Source organism: Hyperoodon ampullatus (genome assembly GCF_949752795.1).
Source record: "Hyperoodon ampullatus genome assembly, chromosome: 15".
Lineage (NCBI taxonomy): Eukaryota > Metazoa > Chordata > Mammalia > Artiodactyla > Ziphiidae > Hyperoodon > Hyperoodon ampullatus.
In genome coordinates, this window is record NC_136928.1 from 64,298,112 (window position 1) to 64,323,594 (window position 25,483).

At 49.3% G+C, this 25,483-nt stretch overlaps 1 protein-coding gene across 1 annotated transcript in view; it reads left to right on the forward strand.

The window, feature by feature from the left end:
• Positions 1 to 19,742, forward strand: part of GALNT14 (polypeptide N-acetylgalactosaminyltransferase 14) — a gene marked incomplete at both ends in the record, with an annotated part of 214,881 nt that extends 195,139 nt beyond the window's left edge. Inside the window, 4 exons of the mRNA XM_079721223.1 lie at positions 1,719 to 1,802; positions 2,288 to 2,432; positions 18,234 to 18,353; positions 19,584 to 19,742. Coding sequence (XP_079577349.1) covers positions 1,719 to 1,802; positions 2,288 to 2,432; positions 18,234 to 18,353; positions 19,584 to 19,742 — 508 coding nt within the window. The remainder of the gene's footprint in view (positions 1 to 1,718; positions 1,803 to 2,287; positions 2,433 to 18,233; positions 18,354 to 19,583) is intronic.
• Positions 19,743 to 25,483: the final 5,741 nt, after the last annotated feature.

The following is a 25,483-nucleotide window of genomic DNA, read 5'->3' on the forward strand; positions in this document are numbered from 1 at the left end:
GCTGCCGATACTCACGTTTCCGTCTCTGTCTTGCACCTTTCCTCTGAGCTCCATCCCTTATGTCCGAGTAGCAGCTGGGCATCTCTGCCTGGATGCCTCCCAGCCTCCTCCAACTCGACAAGTCCTAACTGAACTCATCCTCTTCACTCCTCAACTTGCCCCTTACCCCAGATTCCCCATCTCAGTGAACGCTCTTCCCTGCATCCTGTTGCCAAACCAGAAATCTGAGTGTCAACCCTGACTTTTCCCTCCCCGTCTCCTCCCACACCTAGACAGTCACCAAGTCCCAGAGATCCTGCCCCACTCATGCACTGAACATCTGGGTTCTTGCAAATACTGAACATTTAGCCCTTTTCAAACAATGTCATTCCTGTCCTCGTGTTGCTTAGAGTCTGGTGAGGAATGGTGGTTAGTGCTGTTTAAGAAGTTCCAGTGCCGTGAGGGCGCCCGGTCCAGTCTTTGGGATGGAAGGAGGCAAGGCTGGAGAGAGCAGGGCCGGTTCTGTGTGGTCACCCAGGAGAGACAAGGTGTACATGGAACTCGGGTGGGTGCTGGCGGTGCAGTGGAGAGAATTAAACCTGCGCCTCTCTCCGTTCCCACCCCACTTACCCGCCAGCAATCATGAGCAGCACCTGGGTTTCTTCAGCCGCCTCCTAACTGCTCTCCCAGCTTTGCACATAGACGCATTCACCATCAGTAAGATGCTCTTAAAGGGCTAACAGCGCCACATCGTTCTCTGCTTAGAACCCATCCATGGCATCCCATTGCCCTGAAACTGAAGTCCAAGCTCCTCCAGGGTATTTCACAGGGCCTTTTATGGGCTGCATCTTCATCTCTCCTCCCCACACCTCCCCTTTCCCATCCCCCCCCACATACATCCGTTCACACACACATATTCTAACCTGTACCAGTGTTCCTGCCAACAGACCCCTTCCCTCTCCATGTGCACTAATCTCTCTTTGCTATTCCCCTTGCACTACCAGGGGCCCCCACCTCACCCACTTTCTGGTTTGTCTGGACAACGTCCACTTTCCTTCCAGATACCAGCTTCCACATTACCGCTCGACCACCACTGACCCGACAAGCATGGGGCCACCTCTGAGGTGCTCCCACCCCACGTCCACATCGGGCTGTGAGCACCCGGCTCATTACCTGTCTCTCTCTTGCTCGAAAGTTCACCATCGCGTCCCACACTGGGCACAATGCCTGGCGCATACTAGGTACTCAGGAAATATGTGATGAACAAAGCCCAGAACCAGCTAACGAAGAGGATTCTTTGAGGCTGGGCTGGTTGAGGCAGGGCGTCGGGGGGATGGCAGTTCAACAGCAGAATCCAAAGAGAGATTTGTAAGTAGACCCAGAGCCCCGGCGGTGAATTATTAACCACACGCTGAATGTTCTCATAGCCTCATTTTTGGTGAAAAGTAAAAACAGCCCCACGTTCTGTTTTCAAGTAAAGCACAAATCTTTGGTGTCATTACCGCTCCACTGTGAGATATTGCTAAGTGTTTCCATAGCTCTGTCTGGAGCTCTCAAAATCTCTCTCGGTTATTTTCTCCAGCACCCCCCAGGGAGACGTGGGTGCAGAGCATGGGCACGGGTTGTGCTGTACGCCTCCCAGCCTGGAGGGCTGGTACCTCCTGGGTCCATGTTGCTGGTACCCGTCTCTGACACAGCTGTATTTCGTCTCTGTGTCTGCCCTCCCCCTTTGCCCCCAGCATTGAGAGCAGATTGAACCTGAGGAAGAACCTGCAGTGCCAGAGCTTCAAGTGGTACCTGGAGAACGTCTATCCAGAGCTCAGGTATCCGCCCTGTGGTTTGAGCCTTTGCTAGCTGCAGGGAGAGACCCTCCGCTGACTCAGTCTGGAGAAGGGACCACCTGTGGCCATCTGGATGAGGGTTTTTAAGTATATGGAGGTCTGAGAAGGCCAGTTGGCTCCACTTATCCCTGAAACCAGAAAAAGAATTCGATTAATCAGTAGCGTGAGGGATTGAGGTTAGCTGTAGCAGTATTTCTCAACTGCTGGGATTTGAACTCTGGGGTGTGACCTCAGGGCATGGACTCACTGATTCCATTCCAGGCTCCAGTCTCCTGGGTTGTTCCCTGCTGCCTTGCTCCTAGTGGCACCTCCCCCATCCCCAGGCCCCAAGCAGTGCAAATCATTGTAACACAGCCCAGGGCGAAATGCCCCTGCCATTCTCCAAACTGCCCAACCTCTCCAACTGCTGGTGTTACTACTAATCCAAAGAGTAGTGGTTCCTCATCCCTCCCGTGGCTTTCCTCTAGAGTACCCAAGGACTCCTCCATCCAAAAGGGCAGCATCCGACAGAGGCAGAAGTGCCTAGAGTCTCAAAAGCAGAAAGACCAAGAGATCTCCAACCTCAAGTTAAGCCCCTGTGTCAAGATTGAAGACAAGGATGCAAAGTCCCAGGTAAAGTAACTGGCTGGGGATACTTGAACATGTGAATGGACTTGGCCTCTGTTTCCTGCATTTACATGAATCAGGTGTCTAGTTATACCCGGAGCTCAACAGCAGAGCAAGAGAAGCACGATCCCCCTCACTCTGGGACAGGGTTCACTCTGCTTGGTTTCCAAATGCACAGACTTTCTCTGAAAGACGCCTCACCAGGCACCTTAGCGCCTATAGGAATTAACCATTAAATTAGCAGGAGTTTAATGAGGATGTCCTTGGTGTCCAAGCTGCTGGCAGTAAATGTGGGCTGGATCAGGCAGGGTGGGCGGCACAGCTACCTCAAAAATATGAGATGCAGACAGAAAAGCATCCTGCTGGGTGACACTGTCTCCAGGTGAAATGCCTGCTCTGTGAGTCTCCCCGCTGATTTAACCCTGACTTCCAGACAGTCACGACAGATGTGGGACAGCCTTCCCCATCATCCACCGCCCCCATCTCTGGGCAGGGCCGTCGATCATCCCCTTTTCTGCCCACAGCAGGCCTGTGGCTCCACCTCTGCTGTCTCCTGCTTCCCCCAGGTCTGGAGGGACCATCGTCACCCCTTCTCAGAAAGGCTTCCTTGTGCCTTAGCTGTTTCATCAACACTGTGGGTCAGTGTCCTCCCCTCTGAGGATAGAACTCTTTTAAAAAGTCACTGACAAATTCACAGCCTGTCTCAACCTCTGTAGCACTTGGCCTGCTGGCTGCATGAAAGCACATCCATCTTATAACTTCCCTCCTGGCTCTGGAGACACTGCATGATCCCGATTGTCCTGCATTCCTGTTCTTTCCACCCCCTTTTTTTTTTTTGGCTGGCTCCTCTCCCCACTCTCATACCCTTATGGTGAGTAATCACCTAAGTTCTCAATTCACTGTTCTTTTCTCTGTAACTGCTTCCTTGGAGATTTTATCCATGCTTCCAGCTTTGGCAATCTCCTCTGTTTTCTTCTTCTTTTTTTTTTTTTACATATTTATTGGAGTATAATTACTTTACAATGGTGTGTTAGTTTTTGCTTTATAACAAAGTGAATCAGTTATACATATACATATGTTCCCATATCTCTTCCCTCTTGTGTCTCCCTCCCTCCCACCCTCCCTATCCCACCCCTCCAGGCGGTCACAAACCACCTAGCTGATCTCCCTGTGCAATGCGGCTGCTTCTCACTAGCTATCTACTTTACGTTTGGTAGTGTATATATGTCCATGCCACTCTCTCACTTTGTCACAGCTTACACTTCCCCCTCCCCATATCCTCAAGTCTATGCTCTAGTAGGTCTGTGTCTTTATTCCCATCTTACCCCTAAGTTCTTCATGACCTTTTTTTTTTCTTAGATCCCATATATATGTGTTAGCATATGGTATTTGTTTTTCTCTTTCTGACTTACTTCACTCTGTATGACAGACTAGGTCCATCGACCTCACTACAAATAACTCAATTTCATTTCTTTTTATGGCTGAGTAATATTCCATTGTATATATGTGCCACATCTTCTTTATCTGTTCATCTGTTGATGGACACTTAGGTTGCTTCCATGTCCTGGCTATTGTAAATAGAGCTGCAATGAACATTTTGGTACATGACTTTTTGAATTATGGTTTTCTCAGGGTATATGCCCAGTAGTGGGATTGCTGGGTCGTATGGTAGTTCTATTTGTACTTTTTTAAGGAACCTCCATACTGTTCTCCATAGTGGCTGTACCAATTCGCATTCCCACCAGAAGTGCAAGAGTATTCCCTTTTCTCCACACCCTCTCCAGCATTTATTGTTTCTAGATTTTTTGATGATGGCCATTCTGACCGGTGTGAGATGATAGCTCATTGTAGTTTTGATTTGCATTTCTCTAATGATTAATGATGTTCAGCATTCTTTCATGTGCTTGTTGGCAGTCTGTATATCTTCTTTGGAGAAATGTCTATTGAGGTCTTCTGCCCATTTTTGGATTGGGCTCTTTGTTTTTTTTTTTGTTATTGAGCTGCATGAGCTGCTTGTAAATTTTGGAGATTAATCCTTTGTCAGTTGCTTCATTTGCAAACATTTTCTCCCATTCTGAGGGTTGTCTTTTGGTCTTGTTTATGGTTTCATTTGCTGTGCAAAAGCTTTTAAGTTTCATTAGGTCCCATTTGTTTATCTTTGTTTTTATTTCCATTTCTCTAGGAGGTGGGTCAAAAAGTATCTTGCTGTAATGTATGTCATAGAGTGTTCTGCCTATGTTTTCCTCTAAGAGTTTGGTAGTTTCTGGCCTTACATTTAGGACTTTAATCCATTTTGAGCTTATTTTTCTGTATGGTGTTAGGGAGTATTCTAATCTCATACTTTTACATGTACCTGTCCAGTTTTTCCAGCACCACTTATTGAAGAGGCTATCCTTTCTCCACTGTACATTCCTGCCTCCTTTATCAAAGATAAGGTGACCATATGTACGTAGGTTTATCTCTGGGCTTTCTATCCTGTTCCATTGATCTATATTTCTGTTTTTGTGCCAGTACCATACTGTCTTGATTATTGTAGCTTTGTAGAATAGTCTGAAGTCAGGGAGCCTGATTCCTCCAGCTCCGTTTTTCGTTCTCAAGATTGCTTTGGCTATTCGGGGTCTTTTGTGTTTCCATACAAATTGTGAAATTTTTTGTACTACTTCTGTGAAAAATGCCAGTGGTAGTTTGATAGGGATTGCATTGAATCTGTAGATTGCTTTGGGTAGTAGAGTCATTTTCACAATGTTGATTCTTCCAATCCAAGAACATGGTATATCTCTCCATCTATTTGTATCATCTTTAATTTCTTTCATCAGTTTCTTATAATATTCTGCATACAGGTCTTTTGTCTCCTTAGGTAGGTTTATTTCTAGATATTTTATTCTTTTTGTTGCAGTGGTAAATGGGAGTGTGTTCTGGATTTCACTTTCAGATTTTTCATCAGTGTATAGGAATGCCAGAGATTTCTGTGCATTTTGTATCCTGTTACTTTACCAAATTCATTGATTAGCTCTAGTAGTTTTCTGGTAGCATCTTTAGGATTCTCTATGTATAGTATCATGTCATCTGCAAACAGTGACAGCTTTACTTCTTCTTTTCCGATTTGGATTCCTTTTATTTCCTTTTCTTCTCTGATTGCTGTGGCTAAAACTTCCAAAACTATGTTGAATAAGAGTGGTGAGAGTGGGCAACCTTGTCTTGTTCCTGATCTTAGTGGAAATGGTTTCAGTTTTTCACCATTGAGGAAGATGTTGGCTGTGGGTTTCTCATATGTGGCCTTTATTATGTTGAGGAAAGTTCCCTGTATGCCTACTTCTGCAGGGTTTTTATCATAAATGGGTGTTGAATTTTGTCGAACGCTTTCTCTGCATCTATTGAGATGACCATATGGTTTTTCTCCTTCAATTTGTTAATATGGTGTATCACATTGATTGACTTGTGTATATTGAAGAATCCTTGCATTCCTGGAATAAACCCCACATGATCATGTTGTATGATCCTCTTAATGTGCTGTTGGATTGTGTTTGCTAGTATTTTGTTGAGGATTTTTGCATCTATGTTCATCAGTGATATTGGCCTGTAGTTTTGTTTCTTTGTGACATCCTTGTCTGGTTTTGGTATCAGGGTGATGGTGGCCTCGTAGAATGAGTTTGGGAGTGTTCCTCCCTCTGCTATATTTTGCAAGAGTTTGAGAAGGATAGGTGTTAGCTCTTCTCTAAATGTTTGATAGAATTCGCCTGTGAAGCCATCTGGTCCTGGGCTTTTGTTTGTTGGAAGATTTTTAATCACAGTTTCAATTTCAGTGTTTGTGATTGGTCTGTTCATATTTTCTTTTCTTCCTGATTCAGTCTTGGCAGGTTGTGCGTTTCTAAGAATTTGTCCATTTCTTCCAAGTTGTCCGTTTTATTGGCATAGAGTTGCTTGCAGTAATCCCTCATGATCTTTTGTATTTCTGCAGTGTCAGTTGTTACTTCCCCTTTTTCATTTCTAATTCTATTGATTTGAGTCTTCTCCATTTTTTTCTTGATGAGTCTAGCTAATGGTTTATCAATTTTGTTTATCTTCTCAAAGAACTAGCTTTTAGTTTTATTGATCTTTGCTATCATTTCCTTCATTTCTTTTTCATTTATTTCTGATCTGATCTTTATGATTTCTTTCCTTCTGCTAACTTTGGGGGTTTTTTGTTCTTCTTTGTCTAATTGCTTTAGGTGCAAGGTTAGTTTGTTTATTCAAGATGTTTCCTGTTTCTTAAGGTAGGATTGTATTGCTATAAACTTTCCTCTTAGAACTGCTTTTGCTGTATCCCATAGGTTTTGGGTCGTCGTGTCTCCATTGTCATTTGTTTCTAGGTAGTTTTTGATTTCCTCTTTGATTTCTTCAGTGATCATTTCGTTATTAAGTAGTGTATTGTTTAGCTTCCATGTGTTTGTATTTTTTACAGATCTTTTCCTGTAATTGATATCTAGTCTCATAGCATTGTGGTCAGAAAAGATACTTGATACAATTTCAATTTTCTTAAATTTACCAAGGCTTGATTTGTGACCCAAGGTATGGTCTATCCTGGAGAATGTTCCATGAGCAATTGAGAAAAATGTGTATTCTGTTGTTTTTGGATGGAATGTCCTATAAATATCAATTAAGTCCATCTTGTTTAATGTATCATTTAAAGCTTGTGTTTCCTTATTTATTTTCATTTTGGGTGATCTGTCCATTGGTGAAAGTGGGGTGTTAAAGTCCCCTGCCATGATTGTGTTACTGTTGATTTCCCCTTTTATGGCTGTTAGTATTTGCCTTATGTATTGAGGTGCTCCTATGTTGGGTGCATATATATTTACAATTGTTATATCTTCTTCTTGGATTGATCCCTTGATCATTATGTAGTGTCCTTCTTTGTCTCTTCTAATAGTCTTTATTTTAAAGTCTATTTTGTCTGATATGAGAATTGCTACTCCAGCTTTCTTTTGGTTTCCATTTGCATGGAATATCTTTTTCCATCCCCTTACTTTCAGTCTGTATGTGTCTCTAGGTCTGAAGTGGGTCTCTTGTAGACAGCATACATACGGTTCTTGTTTTTGTATCAATTCAGCCAGTCTGTGTCTTTTGGTGGGAGCATTTAATCCATTTACATTTAAGATAATTATCGATATGTATGTTCCTATTCCCATTTTCTTAATTGCTCTGGGTTTGTTATTGTAGGTCTTTTCCTTCTCTTGTGTTTCTTGCCTAGAGAAGTTCCTTTAGCATTTGTTGTAAAGCTGGTTTGGTGGTGCTGAACTCTCTCAGCTTTTGCTTGTCTGTAAAGGTTTTAATTTCTCCATCAAATCTGAAGGAGATCCTTGCTGGGTAGAGTAATCTTGGTTGTAGGTTTTTCTCCTTCATCACTTTAAATATGTCCTGCCAGTCCCTTCTGGCTTGCAGAGTTTCTGCTGAAAGATCAGCTGTTAACCTTATGGGGATTCCCTTGTGTGTAACTTGTTGTTTTTCTCTTGCTGCTTTTAATATGTTTTCTTTGTATTTAATTTTTGACAGTTTGATTAATATGTGTCTTGGCATGTTTCTCCTTGGATTTATCCTGTATGGGACTCTCTGTGCTTCCTGGACTTGATTAACTATTTCCTTTCCCATATTAGGGAAGTTTTCAACTATAATCTCTTCAAATATTTTCTCAGTCCCTTTCTTTTTCTCTTCTTCTTCTGGGACCCCTATAATTCGAATGTTGGTGTGTTTAATGTTGTCCCAGAGGTCTCTGAGACTGTCCTCAGTTCTTTCCATTCTTTGTTCTTTCTTCTGCTCTGCAGTAGTTATTTCCACTATTTTATCTTCCAGGTCACTTATCCGTTCTTCTGCCTCAGTTATTCTGCTATTGAGCCCTTCTAGAGTAGTTTTAATTTCATTTATTGTGTTGTTCATCGTTGCTTGTTTCCTCTTTAGTTCTTCTAGGTCCTTGTTAAATATTTCTTGCATTTTCTCTATTCTATTTCCAAGATTTTGGATCATCTTTACTGTCATTATTCTGAATTCTTTTTCAGGTAGACTGCCTATTTCCTCTTCATTTGTTAGGTCAGGTGGGTTTTTATCTTGCTCCTTCACCTGCTATGTGTTTTTCTGTCTTCTCATTTTGCTTATGTTACTGTGCTTTGGGTCTCCTTTTTGCAGGCTGCAGGTTCGTAGTTCCCGTTGTTTTTGGTGTCTGTCCCCAGTGGCTAAAGTTGGTTCAGTGGGTTGTGTAGGCTTCCTGGTGGAGGGGAATTGTGCCTGTGTTCTGGTGGATGAGGCTGGATCTTGTCTTTCTGGTGGGCAGGTCCACGTCTGGTGGTGTGTTTTGGGGTGTCTGTGGCCTTATTATGATTTTAGGCAGCCTCTCTGCTAATGGTTGGGGTTGTGTTCCTGTCTTGCTAGTTGTTTGGCATAGGGTGTCCAGCACTGTAGCTTGCTGGTCGTTGAGTGAAGCTGGGTGTTGGTGTTGAGATGGAGATCTCTGGGAGATTTTCGCTGTTTGATATTATGTGGAGCTTGGACGTCTCTTGTGGACCAGTGTCCTGAAGTTGGCTCTCCCACCTCAGAGGCACAGCACTGACTCCTGGCTGCAGCACCAAGAGCCTTTTATCCCCATGGCTCAGAATAAAAGGGAGATAAGGTAGAAAGAAAGAGGATAAAAGAAAATAAAATAAAGTAAGATAAAATAAAATAAAGTTATTAAAATAAAAAAAATTATTAAGAAAAAAAATTTTTTGAAAAGTAAAAAAAAAAAAACGGACGGATAGAGCCCTAGGACAAACGGTGAAAGCAAAGCTATACAGACAAAATCTCCCACAGAAGCATACACATACACACTCACAAAAAGAGGAAAAGGGGAAAAAATAATAAGTCTTGCTCTCAAAGTCCACCTCCTCCATTTGGGTTGATTCGTTGTCTATTCAGGTATTCCACAGATGCAGGGTACATCAAGTTGATTGTGGAGATTTACTCCACTGCTCCTGAGGCTGTTGGGAGAGATTTCCCTTTCTCTTTGTTCGCACAGCTCCCGGGGCTCAGCTTTGGATTTGGCCCTGCCTCTGCATGTAGGTCGCCGGAGGGCATCTGTTCTTTGTTCAGACAGGACGGGGTTAAAGGAGCCACTGATTCGGGGGCTCTGGCTCACTCAGGCCGGGGTGGAAGGGAGGGGCACGGAGTGCGGGGCGAGCCTGCGGCGGCAGAGGTCAGCGTGACGTTGCACCAGCCTGAGGCGCGCCGTGCGTTCTCCCGGGGAAGTTGTCCCTGGATCCCGCGACCCCGGCAGTGGCGGGCTGCACAGGCTCCCCGGAAGGTGGGTGTGGATAGTGACCTGTGCTCGCACACAGGCTTCTTGGTGGCGGCAGCGGCAGCCTTAGTGTCTCATGCCCGTCTCTGGGGTCTGCGCTGTTAGCCGCGGCTCGCGCCCATCTCTGGAGCTCCTTTAAGCAGCGCTCTTAATCCCCTCTCCTCGCGCACCAGGAAACAAAGAGGGAAGAAAAAGTCTCTTGCCTCTTCTGCAGCTCCAGACTTTTTCCCGGGCTCCCTCCCGGCTAGCCGTGGTGCACTAATCCCTTCAGGCTGTGTTCACGCTGCCAACCCCAGTCCTCTCCCTGCGCTCCGATCGAAGCCTGAGCCTCAGCTCCCAGCCCTGCCCGCCCCGGCGGGTGAGCAGACAAGCCTCTCCGGCTGGTGAGTGCTGGTCGGCACCGATCCTCTGTGCGGGAATCTCTCCGCTTTGCTCTCTGCACCCCTGTTGCTGTGCTCTCCTCCGCGGCTCTGAAGCTCTCCCCTCCGCCACCCGCAGTCCCCGCCTGCGAAGGGGCTTCTAGTGTGTGGAAACCTTTCTTCCTTCACAGCTCCCTCCCACTGGTGCAGGTCCCGTCCCTATTCTTTTGTCTCTGTGTATTCTTTTTTCTTTTGCCCTACCCAGGTATGTGGGGAGTTTCTTGCCTTTTGGGGGGTCTGAGGTCTTCTGTCAGCGTTCAGTAGGTGTTCTGTAGGAGCTGTTCCACGTGTAGATGTATTGCTGATGTATCTGTGGGGAGGAAGGTGATCTCCGCGTCGTACTCTTCCGCCATCTTCCTCCTCTCCTCCTCTGTTTTCTTGATTCACAAATTCTGTATCTTCGTCCATCCATGAATTCATTCATTTATTCATTCATTCACTCAACAAACGTCTATGTCCTCTGTTGACTGTGGAGATGCACAGGTGAAGGGCTAGGTTGCAGGCCACCATGGCCCCTCGAGGGATCTAATGCAAAAAAGAAGCAAGTCAGCAGCCATTTTGATATAATCTCTGTCCTGGAGAGAGTTTGGTCCACGGTGCTATAGCAGTGCAGAGAGATGATATCCAGCTTCTACACAAGGATTGGGGAGGTCTTCCCAGAGGACCTGAAAATGAGCTGTATCCTGAGAGATGAGTAGAAATGGGCCAGGTCACGAAGGGAAGAAAGGTCAGGTGGGCACGTCCAGCATGTGCCAAGGCCCGGGGCTGGGGGCCAGGATGCCTTTGAAAGGCTGCAGGGAGATTGTGGTCAGAGGGGTGTAATGGTGAGGGAGCAGCAAAGGTAAGACTGGAGAGGAGGGAAGAGGCGCGTCATGGCCTCTTTTCCCAGCTGAGGAGATTGACTTTTATCCTCAGGGGTAGGAGGCTGTGAGAGCCCAGGAGATGGCTCCAGGATGGCGGGTTTACACTTAGACATCCCTGCCGGACTCTCCCTCTCAAAGGCGGGGTGATCTAGTGAGTCCACCACCACAACAAACGCCTCGGAAACTCAAGCCAACAGATGGCTCCAAGCGCCTGTCAGGCTCCCCGGCCACCTCATCATGCCACTAACTCTGTCCAGACGGTTACAGCCCTGTCCGTCTTCCATGGCTTCTCTTTCTCCCACATCCCCCATTCCTGCAAATCCCATCCCTTCTCCCCTCAGAATAGCTGCTCTTGGCCCCAGCATTCACTTCTTCACGCCAGATCAGTGGCCCTCAGCCTCGGCACTCTTGACATTTGGGGCTGGATCACTCTTTGTGGTAGGGCCCATCCTGGGTGCTGTAGGCCGTCTAGCAGCATCCCTGGTCTCTGCCCACCAGATGCCAGGAGCACCCCATACATACCAGTCATGCCAGTCAAAGCTGTCTCCAGGCTTTACCAAATGCCCCTGGGGGACAAAACCACCCTGCTTGGGAACCAACCACTGTGTTAGATTCTGGCCACAGCCTCCAGTAACATGTGATCACCAAACCATTGTTCCCCGTCTCCATGCAGCCTTCAGTGGCTCCCCATTGTCTACCACAAAAACCCACACTCTCAGCCTGGCATTTGAGGCATTGCACCACCAGCCTCCAGCTTGCTGAGATTTTTTTCCAAAAATAATCTCTGCTCCAGCAAGACATGGAAGCGGGCTGCCTGAGTCAGACAGGAAAAGCAGAAGGAAATAGAGGTGTCAGTTTCGCTTTAGGTGTGGCAGCCTGGTTGAGAATGATAGCACTCGTCAGTGGCATTTTGTAGAATGTGTGAGTAGATAATGCACATCCCTGTCTTCTGAATCTATGTGTGGGCCCTGCTCATGGGGGATCACCAACAGCCAGAATGTTATCATCCCCCTTTCCCTGAGACAGAAGTTTGCCTCATCTGTTTCTAGCAAAGTAGGGGTTTTTCTGCTGCTTAATGTCTTTGGCTGCATAAGGAAGGTGGCGGGGGGAGCCATGGGATCTCTGGATCTCAGGGAGGGGCCACCCAATAGCCTGGCCCAGGCAGAAGCTGCCAGGCCTTTCTTTCTTTCTTTCTTTCTTTCTTTCTCTCTTTCTCTCTCTCTCTCTCTCTCTCTCTCTCTCTCTCTCTCTCTCTCTCTTCCTTTCTTTTCCTTTCATTTATTTATTTATTTTTCTTTTCCTTTTATTTATTTATTTATTAATTATTTTTTTTTATTTTTTTTTCGGTGCACGGGCCTCTCAACTGTTGTGGCCTCTCCCATTGCGGAGCACAGGCTCCGGACGTGCAGGCTCAGTGGCCATGGCTCATGGGCCCAGCCGCTCCGCTGCATGTGGGATCCTCCCAGACTGGGGCACGAACCCGTGTCCCCTGCATCGGCAGGTGGACTCCCAACTACTGCGCCACCAGGGAAGCCCCAGGCCTTTATTTGACTAGAGGAGAATGGCACCTATTCTGGCTGACGTCCCAGCAGAGTGAGAAAGGGGAGAGGAAAAAGCTGTCACTGTGGGAAACTAAGGTTTAGTACGGTAACAGTCTTCAAGTGAGCAAAGAGTTCTTTTGTAGAAAATGGTGCCAAGCTGTCACTCCTCTCTGCTTTGGAGAGAACAGCTGGGTGTGTGTGGCAGCAGTGCGAATTCAGGATATGGGAAGAACACAGGAGACAGACCGATGTTCAGTTCCCTTCAACAGATGACACCCACCGAGTGTGCACGCTGCCCCGGGCACCAGGCTGCAGGCTGGGGTGCCGGGTGGGATTATGCCGGGTTAGACACAGCCCTCTCCTAGCGGGACGCACGGCCAACAGCAGGCCTGGGATGCCTGTCCAAGTATTCTGAAGGTGTTGAACCCACTGATAGAAATCCGCATAGCAATTTCAGCTAGACTCGTCCCCCAAGTGTGTGGGTGTGTGGGCGTGCGCATCTGTTTCTGAGCGTGTGCACGTGTGTGCGTGGAGTATATACCCTTGCAGGACTGACTGACACTACCTTTCTCCTGCTTTTGGTGTCTGCTGCTCTTTCCTACATAAACTACCCGTCCTGTCGTCCTCCTTCCCAGCGCCTCCTGCTAATGGGATAACGCTCCTTTGCCTCTTCTCCCCTCTTGCATCTCTCAGCTTGTCCTGCCTCTTGGCCTGTCCAGAGAAGTTGCATCTGCCCCTCAGACCCCTTCCTGTGACACGTTCACCTTCTCTCCTGCCCCTACCTCTCTGTCTCTGAGAATCAGGCCGATTAAGTAGGTGTTACTATTTATGCTCGTTTTGCAGATGATGAACCTGAGACCCGGAGAGAATTATCCAAGGTCATACAGTAGTAAGTGAGGAAGGCAGGATTTGGAAACCTGGCTCCACAGCTCTGCTCGAGCTACTGCTGCCGCTGGGGTCATGGCTGGTTCCAGGCCCTTTGATTCAGTTTAATCTCGGGAGACCCCTCCTCCAGGTCATAAATATTAAAACGACAAATCAGCTCCTCCTTGACAGGAGATAGCTGACAGGAGCTTCCTCCTCTTGGCCAGTTCCCAGTGGCAGCCCCTGTGAGAAGGGAAACCAAGGTCACACCCCGTGTCAGGGGCCGGGGAGGGGGCAGACCAGAGAGTAGCCCCCTCCCCTGACACTGATGGGAACTGGGCAAGAGTATGAACGGAGGCCCACCCGCCGCGGACGCCACACCAGACCAGGGGACACGCGTGGGGCTGGCTTCCAGCCTGGGCTGCCCCCCTTTACTTCCCACCCCACCTCTGTCCCCCACTGTGAACTCCCAGCCTGCATCTCCCTGCTTGGTCACTCCCCTCTCAAGGGTCCCCCTAGGGCCTGGGTGTGCGGACCTGGGACACAGTCCCTCCTCTGGAACAGACCCAGGGGAGAGAGAGCCACGCAAGTCCTGAAATCAGGCTCAGGTTATTTGGGTGGTGGATTCCGGGGTCTTCAACATGTGGGGTGAAAGAGCAGCAGAGGATGGGGCTCGGGGGCCCTGAACTCTGCTTCCAGCTGGCCACTGACTCTCCAGGTGGCGTGTCCCCGTGCACGTGGCTGTCCTCATTGTTGAAAGGAGACCATCCGACCATGGCTGTCCTCTGGCTCCAATGCTGGCTCACGACCCTGCTCCACCGCAGCCCCATCCATCCCTCACCCTCCCTCGCTTCCCTTTCTTAGCTGGTTTGTCAACCTTGGGAACAAAATATCTAACCTGAGTGTGTATTCAAGATGGCAGCAACCTGATGCCTTGGGTAGACAGAGAAATACATCATCCGTTTGTAAATGTGTGAAGCCCCAGAAGCCTTCTGGGTAGTAAGTTTCCTCTCAATTTTATTGGATTCCCTAGAAAAATATTTGTGAAAGATAGAAGACAGATGCACCAATCTCAATGTATCCCAATTTAAAGAAAGGGAAAAAACGTAAATGAAAAACTTTTTAGTGTGTCCTCCCACCTGGATCCCCAGCAGTTCAGGCTACTGGCTTGTGAAGGATGCATGCAGGCCACTAGATAGCCTGGGTGGGTGAGATGAAGATCAGAGCTCTTCCCCCAAACCCGGGGGAAGAGCCCTTGCCTACTAGCGGTGGCTCTGGACCATTCTAAGATCAGCCCCTGGGCTTGGGCCCCAACTTAGCTTCACGTCTGCTCCCTTCAGAACTTTACTCCTTCAGGTGTCTCCTCTGAAGAAAATCTTTCCTCTCTGCTTCTCCAGCCGGTGCAGGACAGTAAGCCCCAGGCTGGCTGCCATGGCCAGGTGAGCATTTACTAGCGAGAAGTCTCCTCCCCCAGTGACGGGTCACTCCTGTCTCCCACCCACACTGGTAGCTCCAGAGACTTCCTCCAAGCACAGAGGCCTTCAGGCTGTCCGGCCTGGACCATCCCCTCCCCATCATCAGTTCCCCTCTTCCAGAGCAGCAGCAAAGAGGCTGGAGGGCCAGGAATGGACTGCCTCCTCCTCAGCCCCTTACCAGCCCATCCCAGAGGGGTGAGGCATCCCACACCACCTCCAGGGTGGCCTCTGGGTTAGCTTCCATGGATATGGCCGTGTCTGTGTGCATTGGGTTGAAGGCTGTGACTTTGCCAGTCCCCGAAATGGAGCCATCAGTGCTCACTGATCGAGGCGAGGCCAGCCTGAGCAACCAGTGCTGCCTTCTTGAATTCATTTCTGACTCTGAGATTCATTTAATAAACCCATTCATCACTGACCATTCTGCAAAGCCTGACAGGCCGCAGAATAGGAATCGGAAAACCTCTCCCTGCTTCCTTCCCCACCTGCTCCCATGTTCTGCTTCCCCCTTAACTCTCTTCTCTTGCATATGTGTGGTCACAGAGCTGCGTCCCTCTGGGGAATTGCGAGGCTGAATTATTTTGATGCCAGTAAAGCACCACCTAATGGAAAGTCCACATAGTATGAGGGCTTCAATACCTGTCTGTACCTGTGCACGTTCTCCCCCGGGCGTCTCGAGGTGGTTTCCTCAGAGCCCCCAGGGTACCATATACGTTCCTTCCCAAAAGGCATTTGTGGATGGGATGTCTCAGAGTTAAAAGGACCACCACTCCCCACCCTATCCCATGCCATCCTCAGCACTTCTGGTTTTTGAAGCCCCTAGGATATTCAAAAAGAAGTGCCAAAATGGGCTACCAGAAATTGTGGTATATTTTAAGTTTTTATATTTAATCAATTAATGCTTTTAACATAACACAAAGCCAGTGTACTGTAGTGATCAGAAGATAATTACAGGGTTTACTTTTAAAATGCTAATTCATGGTTCACTGCAAGCTGTGTGGTCGGGTCATGGGACGGAGCGACGAGCCTCATCTTCTCTCCACGTCGGTGACTGTGTGTTTATCCTCATTTCCAGACAATGCAGAAGTCTAACACTGAGGCCAGTGGTACGGTGGGCCTGGCCAAATGGCCCCCTGGCAGCCCTGCCCTTGAACCTGGGCCCTGCTCTCCCCCCGCACCACAGGCCAAGGAATTCTCAGGGCTCACGCCTAGGACCTGTGTCTACCTTCTACATTACATTCCCTAAATGTGTAGGACCCCAGAATCCACCACCCTAATGACCCGAGCCTGATTTCAGGACTTGCGAGGATCTCTCTCCCCTGGGTCCGTTCCAGAGGATGGACTGTGTCTCAGGTCCGCACACCCAGGCCCTAGGAGGACGCTTTAGAGAAGAGTGACCAAGCAGGGAGATGCAGGCTGGGAGTTCACAGTGGGGGACAGAGGTGGGGTGGGAAGTAAAGGGGGGCAGCCCAGGCTGGAAGCCAGCCCCACGCGTGTCCCCTGGTCTGGTGTGGCGTCCGCGGCGGGTTGGCCTCCGTTCATACTCTTGCCCAGTTCCCATCAGTGTCAGGTCTGGTCTGCGCCTTCCCCGGCCCCCGACATGGGGTGTGACCTTGGTTTCCCTTCTCACAGGGGCTGCCACTGGGAACTGGCCAAGAGGAGAAAGCTCCTGTCAGCTCTCTCCTGTCAAGGAGGAGCTGATCTGTCGTTTTAATATTTATGACCTGGAGGAGGGGTCTCCCGAGATTAAATTGAATCAAAGGGCCCGGAACGAGCCATGACCCCAGCAGCAGCAGTAGCTTGAGCAGAGCTGTTGGGGAGACTTACTGTACCTGACTTAGGATAACCTCTCTGAGCCTTACCTTCCTCATCTGTAAAAGGGGAATAATGACAACACCTACCTAATTGGAGTCTTGTGATTAAGTTAACAAGTGTAAAGCTCCCAGAATGGTGCCTGGCACATAGTAGGTGCTCAAGAAACGTGAGCCGCTCTTAGCTATCTTGTCATGGTTCCGACGTTACCTCCATGCATACAGGCGTCTTCCCGTTGCAGCTTACCCTAGAGGAAGGCAAGTGGTTTGCGTAGCATGGTGATGTTCACAAAGCCAGAAGAGTACATTTCCTAACGTTTTATTATTATTAAAAAAAAAAACTGAATAGATACAGAAATCGAACTCAGTGGAAGAGTATGAAGAACCCCCATGTACCCATCCCCAGGCTTCAGGAATTCTCAACTCACAGCCAGTCTTTGTTCGTCTCTATTTCCATCCACTCCCCAGGGAGTACTTTCTGGTCTAGGTCGTCTCTCGACACCAAGTGGCCTGGTGCGGGGACAGAAGGTCCACTGGGCGGTACGGGTGTCGTGGAAGAGGAGGGACACAGCCCTTAAAGGGGTCCTCCCTGCAGCTCCCCTCGGGGCATCCGATTCACAAGTCTCCTCTGCCCCATGATGAAGGCAAAGGACAGATGTTATCCCTGTTTTACAACCTAGGAAAAGCCTCTTGAAGGTTCACGTTTGACAACTATTATGCCAGCATTTCCGCCCCTGGTCGAAGAGCTGGGCGGTGGCCCGGGCTGCTTCAGCAGTCGGTTGCTCTCTGGTCTCTGGCACTTGAAGGAAACGTTCCTCCTTCCTCGTAATGAACCTCGCCGAATGCCCCGTTCCCTTCACCTCCGTCAGAACTCTGCATGTCCATCCGATTCCTTAGCTGCTCCCGCTGCCCGAGCTCCATGACCACGTGTTCCCCTGGAGTGCTGGCGTGCACGCGCCCTCTTGGACTGATGTTACTTCTCACAACTTCCTTTCTTCCCTCCTGCTCCTGTCCCCCGCCCTCATTCCCTTTGCCCCTCCATCTGCCTCTTGTCACAACCCTCATGTTCTCAGGGTGCCGATTTGGACTCCTTTTCAAAGAAGGGACATTCTAAAGACAGCTGGGAGGACGGGGGGTGTGACCTGCCGGGTAGCTGCGTGAAATGTCAAGTGTGGAGAACAGACACCAATCCAAACGGAGAAACTGGAGACCATGCAGCTCGGCCGGGGTGTCCTTCAGTCTCCTGGCCAGAGCCCAGAATTGGTCCTTGCCTCTCAGAGGCAGCCTGCATGCCCCAGGCCAGTCCCCTTCCTGGGAGTGGGGTGGGGACGTCACCGAGAGTGTGACCCAAGAATCTCTGGCTCTTGAGTAGCATTTTCCCAGGTGACCTGTTGACAGTCGATTCCCGCTAGGAACCCCCCCGCCCCCGTGCTTCGTACCAAGCTGTGCTAATTGTCACACGTAGGCACAGTAGTATCCCAGCAGGGGTGGCTTCCAAGCATCCTGAGGTGACCCTTTCTGGCTTCTTCCCCTCCAGATCTGGGCCTTCACATACACCCAGCAGATCCTCCAGGAGGAGCTGTGCCTGTCAGTCATCACCTTGTTCCCTGGCGCCCCGGTGGTTCTTGTCCTTTGCAAGAATGGAGATAACAAACAGGTAAGTGCTCAGCGCGTCTGCCCTGGCACGTGGCCGCCGGTGTAGGTCTAAGTCTCGTGTGCAGGAAAAGAGAGAAGCTTCAGAGGAGGAAGGGTTGATAAGGAAGAGGTCCTTCTGGTTAGGAGAGGGAGGGAGGGGCCTCTGATACCATCCGTGGTGCCCTCAGCAGCGATCAGCTGCCATGTGAAAGCCTATTGACCGCGCTATACCTCAGCTTGCATGTGTATCTTGTACTGTCCTGTCTTGCTCCGACGCCCACCCAGGATCCCAGAGCAGGAGCATACTAGGACAGAGCCTGCAGGGCCACAAGGATGAACAGACTCGAACCTCTGCCTTCAGGGGCCTTGGGCTCTGGCAGGACGTCCAGCAAAGTTCATAGCGCTCTGGATGTACCTTGTGCCTAGTTTCTCTGGCGGCACGGTGTTGGCTCCACTCAGTTTCCTGCCAACTGGGTCTTGGTGTTAGAGAGACTGAGGTTCAAATACCCATTTTTATGGCTCACTGGCTGTGTGACCCTTGGCAGGTTACTGGACCTCTCTGAGCTTCAGTTTCCTCCTCTATGAAATGAGGTTGATGATGCCCATCACACAGGGTAGCTGTTTAGAGCAATTCACTGAGATGATCCATGATACCTGGTCCGACGTTACCTGGTAGTTCCCCAATACGTGTCCGTCCCCTCCCTCCTTGTCCAGTGAGGTGAAGTCTGGGAAGCAGCAGCATGAGGCCCCCTCTCTACTTGGGCCCTCATGTGCTGAAGCACTTTGGAGGAGCAGAGGTTCGGCTTCAGGTGCTGCCCAGGAGCCCCTCCACCCCTCCTGCCTCGCCATCCCCCTCTCCTCATTCTCACCCACTTCTTCATGACGGTGCAGATGCCGAGCGTGGATCATTTCTTTAGCTGCTCCTGTGACTAACTCGCTTCACATTTTCTGGCCTATTGCTTGGAAAGTTATTGCCTTCTAATGAGTTTTCCTAGCAAACATATTGATTTCGCTTTTACTTTTTTTAATCCGATAAAAAAAAAAAAAAAGAAAGAAAACCAACAACAATACCTGGCAAGGCAATTAGTTGCAGTTTTCTTCCTCCATGAGACCATGAAGTCAAGTCTCTGGACGACCCTAGCCATGTGGTGTCAACATTTCTGATTACGCTGGAACTCCCAATACTATTGCTAGGACCCAGGAGCTTAGCCGGAGAATTCTGGTTTATCCTCTCCCCTCTCCATCTTCCCAGCAATGGACCAAGACTGGCTCCCGCATCGAGCACGTGGCATCCCACCTCTGCCTAGACACGGACATGTTTGGCGATGGCACTGAGAATGGCAGGGAGCTCGTTGTCAACCCGTGTGAGTCCTCACTTATGAGCCAGCGCTGGGACCTGGTGAGCTCTTGAAGATCCGTGTCGGAACCGGCAGGGGCTGCGGGATGGCGCTTCCCCGGATGAGAGTCGGACTGGAAACCAGGCTGCAGGCAGCCCTGAACTACTGCAGAAGCCCTGAGTGGGGAGGCGAAGGCAGAGCCCCCCAGGCCAGGAGCGGCTGTCAGGGAGGATGCAGGAAGAGATGGCAAGCCAAGAGCAACTCAGAGACAGACCGATCCCCGTGTTCTCAAGGCCGTTAAGTTCCAGTCCTGGCTGGGTCTGCCCCTGCACAGTATCTGGAGGCAGAGATCTGATGGGAAGTGTTGATGTTGTTCCCTGTCTTAACGAAAGAGGCCAGAGAGAACAGCCTTCGTCGTCAGTAGGCCGGGACTCAACTGAGAGACGAGGGGCAGAGGTGCTTTTCAAAACAAATAAAGTGTCTCTGTGTCTCTCCTCCTTTGTTTCCACTTAGGTTAGCTCAGAGCTAGGCTGAGTTCTCCTTTGAGTCGAGGTGGGCAGCTGGTGGGGCCTTGTTGGGGGTGGACAACGAGGATGGGGAGATGGGAAACCTGCCCTCTGCCCTCTGATCCTGAGCTGCCGCTGGCAGGCGGTGTGACCTGCAGAAGACACATACCTTCTCTGGCCCTTCACCTCCTGTTACATCAAGTGGGGGAGGCAAAGGACAGCAGTGTTTCCTACTTAGGATACACAGTCTGTCTCATCTGGGGAAACTGCATCTATTCAGCAGCCCTAGGGTCTACCTGTGGGGATCCCACTGCAGTAAGTCCAGGGCAGGGTCTAGGCTCCTCCCTGGTTGGAATCACTGCTCTAGGCATCTCTGTGGGCCCTGATGGCTTTATAGTCTGTGGCCATCGGTGTGGGAGTTTCTTCCTCTAACAAATCCCCAGTGTGTTCTGGGAATTGGGTATGGTGGTTGTCCATTCTTAGTAACTAGGCTTTAAGGAAAGAACCGACCCATGTTGTTTACAAGTTCCCAGAATTGCCTGTACATTCTCGGTCGAGGTAAGTTCACCACGTGCTGATGAGTAATGGTTTTAGCTACCTATCGCCGAGAAACAAATGACCCCAAAACTTAGCAGCTTAAAGCAACACACATCTCTGATCACACAGTTTCTATGGGGCATAGCCTCCCTGGGTCCCCTGCTTCAGGGTGACTTAAAAGGTTGCAATCAAGGTGTTGCAGTGGTTGTTGGTAGCATCTGGCTCTTTGCTGTTGGCCAGAAGCTGCCCCCAGTTCCTTGCTGTGTTGGCCTCTAACCCAGCCACCAAACCAAGCAAGCCAGGAAGGCAAGAGTACCAGCAAGACGGAAGTCACAGTCCTTTCCAACCTCACCTCACAAGTTACCTCCCATCACTTTTGCTGCATTCTATTTGAGAGAAGTGAGCCGCTAGGCCCAGCCACACTCAAGGGGAGAGGATTACACAGCAGAGCTGGTACCAGGAGGTGGGGGTCATTTGGATCCACTTCAGAATCCATCTCCCATCTTATACCCTGAACACGTGTCAGTCTCCCCTTCATCCAGAAAGCCTTCCGTGATGGCCGTTGTTCAAGCTCATTATTTAAAAATCCATGACTGTGGGCTACTGCAGACATGGAAAGTGAAGGGCTGAGTGTGCAGATCCAGCACGCCCTCTGGTGGTTGGATTTGTTTATGCAGTCCTCCTGCTGCCTTCTTTAGTTACGATTTGGCTCCTTTGTGGGGCTGGCTCACACCCCATTGTGGAAAAGAGAGGAGGCCATGTGATAAAGACACCTATAGAAGAAGATGTTCTGTTGGCTGCTCAAGCTACAGGGCCACCGGGTTTAAACCAGTTTTGCAGAGAAGAAAGAACAGACAGTTTCACCAGCGCCCTCTCCCCTAAATAGGGGAAACAGATTCTGCACTAAAATAACTAAAGGAGCTGGTATTGTCCCCATCTGTGTCCTTGTCTCCCTTTGTAGCTGTGCCTGTCTGGGAGTTCCCCGGGGGCAGGAAAGCTGGCTTGTGACTTACTTTAGCCCCAGCATGAGTCAGGCACATCAAGCTCTCGGTGAATATTCTCCTACATGAGTGATTGGAAACACTATTCCTTGTCCAAGAGGAAGGGACATTACTCCTAGTTTACTCCCCCTGTAAAGTCACAGAGTGTAGGTGGCCATAGGTCTCTGTTGAATACCCATGGAAATGGGGAAGCAGGAATGGAGGCCTCTGCCCCAGAGCGACAAACATTATTTTTTAATCTCAGCTGCTTAGATGTGGCAGAAAAGCTAAGGCTCGGGGATCCCACGGACCTTCCTCTTACTAGTGAAAGAACTTGGGACAATAGCAAAGACTCTGAAGGACGTGGAGGGTAGTTTGCTAATGGAGACGCCAAAGGTTCACATTTGAGCTGCAGGGTGTGCATCTTACGACCTCCTTAGTGGAAAGCAGAACTTAAAAACTGATGCCAATACGGAACTCTGTAACTGTAGGGTTATCCAAATACCCTCTCTTCACTAAGTTGATGGTGATGGAGCCAAAGCAAGAGTAATTTGTGATTTAAAAGCAAGAATACCAGCAGTTCCAAAGCTCCACCGATTCAAGACAAAGCTGATGATACCTGGATGGGACAGCAACCTGCCCCAGTCTGAGATTCCTGTGTCCTGCAATTATGCAGCAGAGCAAGGGTGGCCAAGCTTTGCCGGGCAGTAAGGTCTTTTAGTGGGTGCTGAATTAGAGTCCTTGGTCAACTCGGATCGTTGAGTTTGAATGCCAGATTTCAGGAACCTGGAACGGCTCACTTTGTAAGCCAGCAGTATTGTGGATGAAAGTGAAAGTTTGTCAATGACATCAGCATATGAAAGCAGAAAAGGACCTACTCTCTTCATATCTTATGGGCTGGCAAGATAGAGACCCCAAACCCAGCTTGGGGAGTCACCACTCTGGAGCAGTCTCATCACACTGCTGGGCGAGAAGGTGGCCAGGCGTGGCAGAAACGCCTCACCAGGGGTTGCCTCTGGCTAGTGCGAACAGACATGAGCAGTGTGGGCTCCTAAGTATCTAAATGGTGTGGTGTGTGAATTAAATGAAAGGGAATTTATACATACGTTGTTTACATTTATGAACTGGAAAGAAGAGCGACAGGGGCTTCAGGCACTCTCCAGTACCTGGATTACAGTTGGAGAGATGATGGTGTTGAGTGGATGGGCAGAAGCAGGAGTTTTTCAGTAGTTGTGGAGTCAGCGTAGGTGGCCATGCTGGGTGCCATATTGAATCTGAGACTCACTCTCTTTGCAGTTTCCTTTCTTATGTACTGTGTAATTTCTCTGTGTGAGCTCATCTTCATCAGGAGTTATTTCCTCTGGGCTGTGGAAGCATGCCTCAGGGAAGGTTCAAGTTTGCCTCTGTTGGGTACCATTGAGTTCAAACCAGTATGTACACTGATTTTTCCAATTGTAGTTTCCACACTGTGAAAGTTCAGTGAATTTGGACCCCACATCTGTGCTTGGCACAATCTTGGATTTTGATCCTTTGCAGATTCTCTTTCCTCTCCCCAAACTGTTGTCCTGCTCCCATGCCAGCTGGTAGGTGGGGCTTGTTTAGCCCTTCTGAGCACCCACTTAAGTGTAGGGTCCCATTTCTGGCCCCAGCCACTCATGAAGCTGTGGTCTTCATATCTGCCTCCACTGGGGTGTTGAAACCCCAGTCCTGATTACACAGATATCTGGCTTCCCCTCCCTTTCAGCTCTCATTCACCATGCTGGCTTTGAATTCCCACTCATTTTTGAAATCTGGAATTTCTCTTTTCTTCCTTTCAGATGCAGCTGTGATTTCAAATTGTTTTATTGTATTTTATCCAATATTTATAGGTGTTTGTGGAAGGGGGCTTTCCTGTGTCAGCTCAGACCAAAATTCCTTAGTGCTATAATTAGCTGTCACCACTGTCTTTCCCACTGACTCTGGGACCATATCTTGGCATAGACCCTCAATAAATTTCTGTGAGTGAGTGAGAGAATAAGCCCATGATTCTTTAGTACGACTTCCTAATTACCTCCTGGCTATAGCTACCAGACATTAGAGTTTCAAAAAGATAGCAAAGGCAGAAATGGAGGACCGAGAAGACAAATTTATAACAATGAAATCTCGTTATAATACACAAAGATTTAGGGATCATGTATATTTTACTTCATAATGACAGAGATTAATACTGAAAGCACTAACTAGAAAGAACTATCAGTAATAGAAATCTTTAATAGTACAATAGAGCCTGGCAAGAGAGAGTCTGTTCTCATAAGCTCTGGGGGATGGAGATGGGAGGGTAAGCGGGGAGCACTCACATCTCCTCTGCAAGTATCTCAGGCATATTCACCGGCATCTGGTAGTCTGAGTCCTGGCCAGCCTTCAAGGAGAGGCTCACCTTTTACCTGTGCTCCATCCTAGTTTACCTGCAGCGCAGGTACGCCTCCTCCGTTCCCCCACCCCACAGGTTGTGCTCCTGGAGAGACAGTGCCCTGACCTATCAGGTCCCTTGGCACGTGACAGCACCTGGGGCAGCATCTGGCAGGCAGAGGACCACGGCGAAGGGTTGCAGGAGAGGTCTGGCAGCCGTGCACATGTGGTGGCCTCTGGCCCATCACCCACGGTAGGCGGGAGCCTCTTCTCCCCAGCATGCAGAGCCAACCTCTCGGTGGTGTAAGGTCTCAGGCAGCCCAGTTCAGATTAGCAAAATCCAAAGCTCCGAGCGCTTTTCCATTTGCCGTGGAGCCGACTAATTTAATGAAGCCGTCACAGAGCAAACCTCAAGGCTTATTGGAAAAGGACTTGAGCACGACATTATTTCACAGCAGTAGATTGCATCATTTTCACTCCACAGCTTTCCAATGGGAAATAATAAAACAAAATTACAAACGTAATGAAGAAAGAAAGGAGGGGAAAAAAAAAACCTTGGGTGAGAGATGCATCCTCTGTGCCATGAAAGGGCTGGTTACCTTATTCATTGGAGCCAGTAGATATTACCTGGCTTCACTCGCAGGGAGGAGCACAGCTCAGGATGCCTCCACCTGCTGCTGAAGCTAACAGGCTGCAATAACTCACTGCCCAGCACAGCAAGGAGCCCTGAGCGCCCCTGCAAAAGGCTCGCTGGATGGCCTTCTGAGAAGTTCCAGCTTCCAAGAGCTCAGCCCTCCCTGGGCTGGCCACAGCGCTGGGACAAAGGGCTGCCATTGGTGATGGCCGGGCAAGGTCTTGGGGTGTCGGTGTGCACTGCACCTCCCTTCCCTCCAGAAGACACAGTGGCTTCACCAGTGGGCCTTCATTCCTCCCCAGGTTGGAGGAAAGAATAGGTCCCTTCCTCTGTATGAGCTGAAAGCCAGGGGCTAAATAGGAGTTAACAGAGAGCCAAAGCTCTTTCCAGAGCTGTTCTCATTTATAGCACTGAGGTGTAAGATCAGGGGGGGCAGCCAGCTCAGCTGGGCCTTTTATTCCATTCCGCAGACCTGTCCAGAGCTTGAGGCGATGCCCCAGGCCTCTCCCCACAGCCAGGAGACTGAACTCCATTCCACCCAGGCCCAAGTCCCTGCCTTGCCTCGTACTGAAAATAACTTTCTCCTCGGTTAGTGGAGGGGTCTGGGGCCTTGAGGAGCGAGCTCCCTCCTCTTTCCCCTTTCCTTCCTTCACCTCCCCCTCCTCATTCGTGACCCCTCACCTGCGCCTTCGTCTTCCTCCCTCCTTGCTCCTGCAGCGATGTGTCCCCCTCTGCTACCCCCTCCCCATTAACTGCACAGTGTCCCGGTT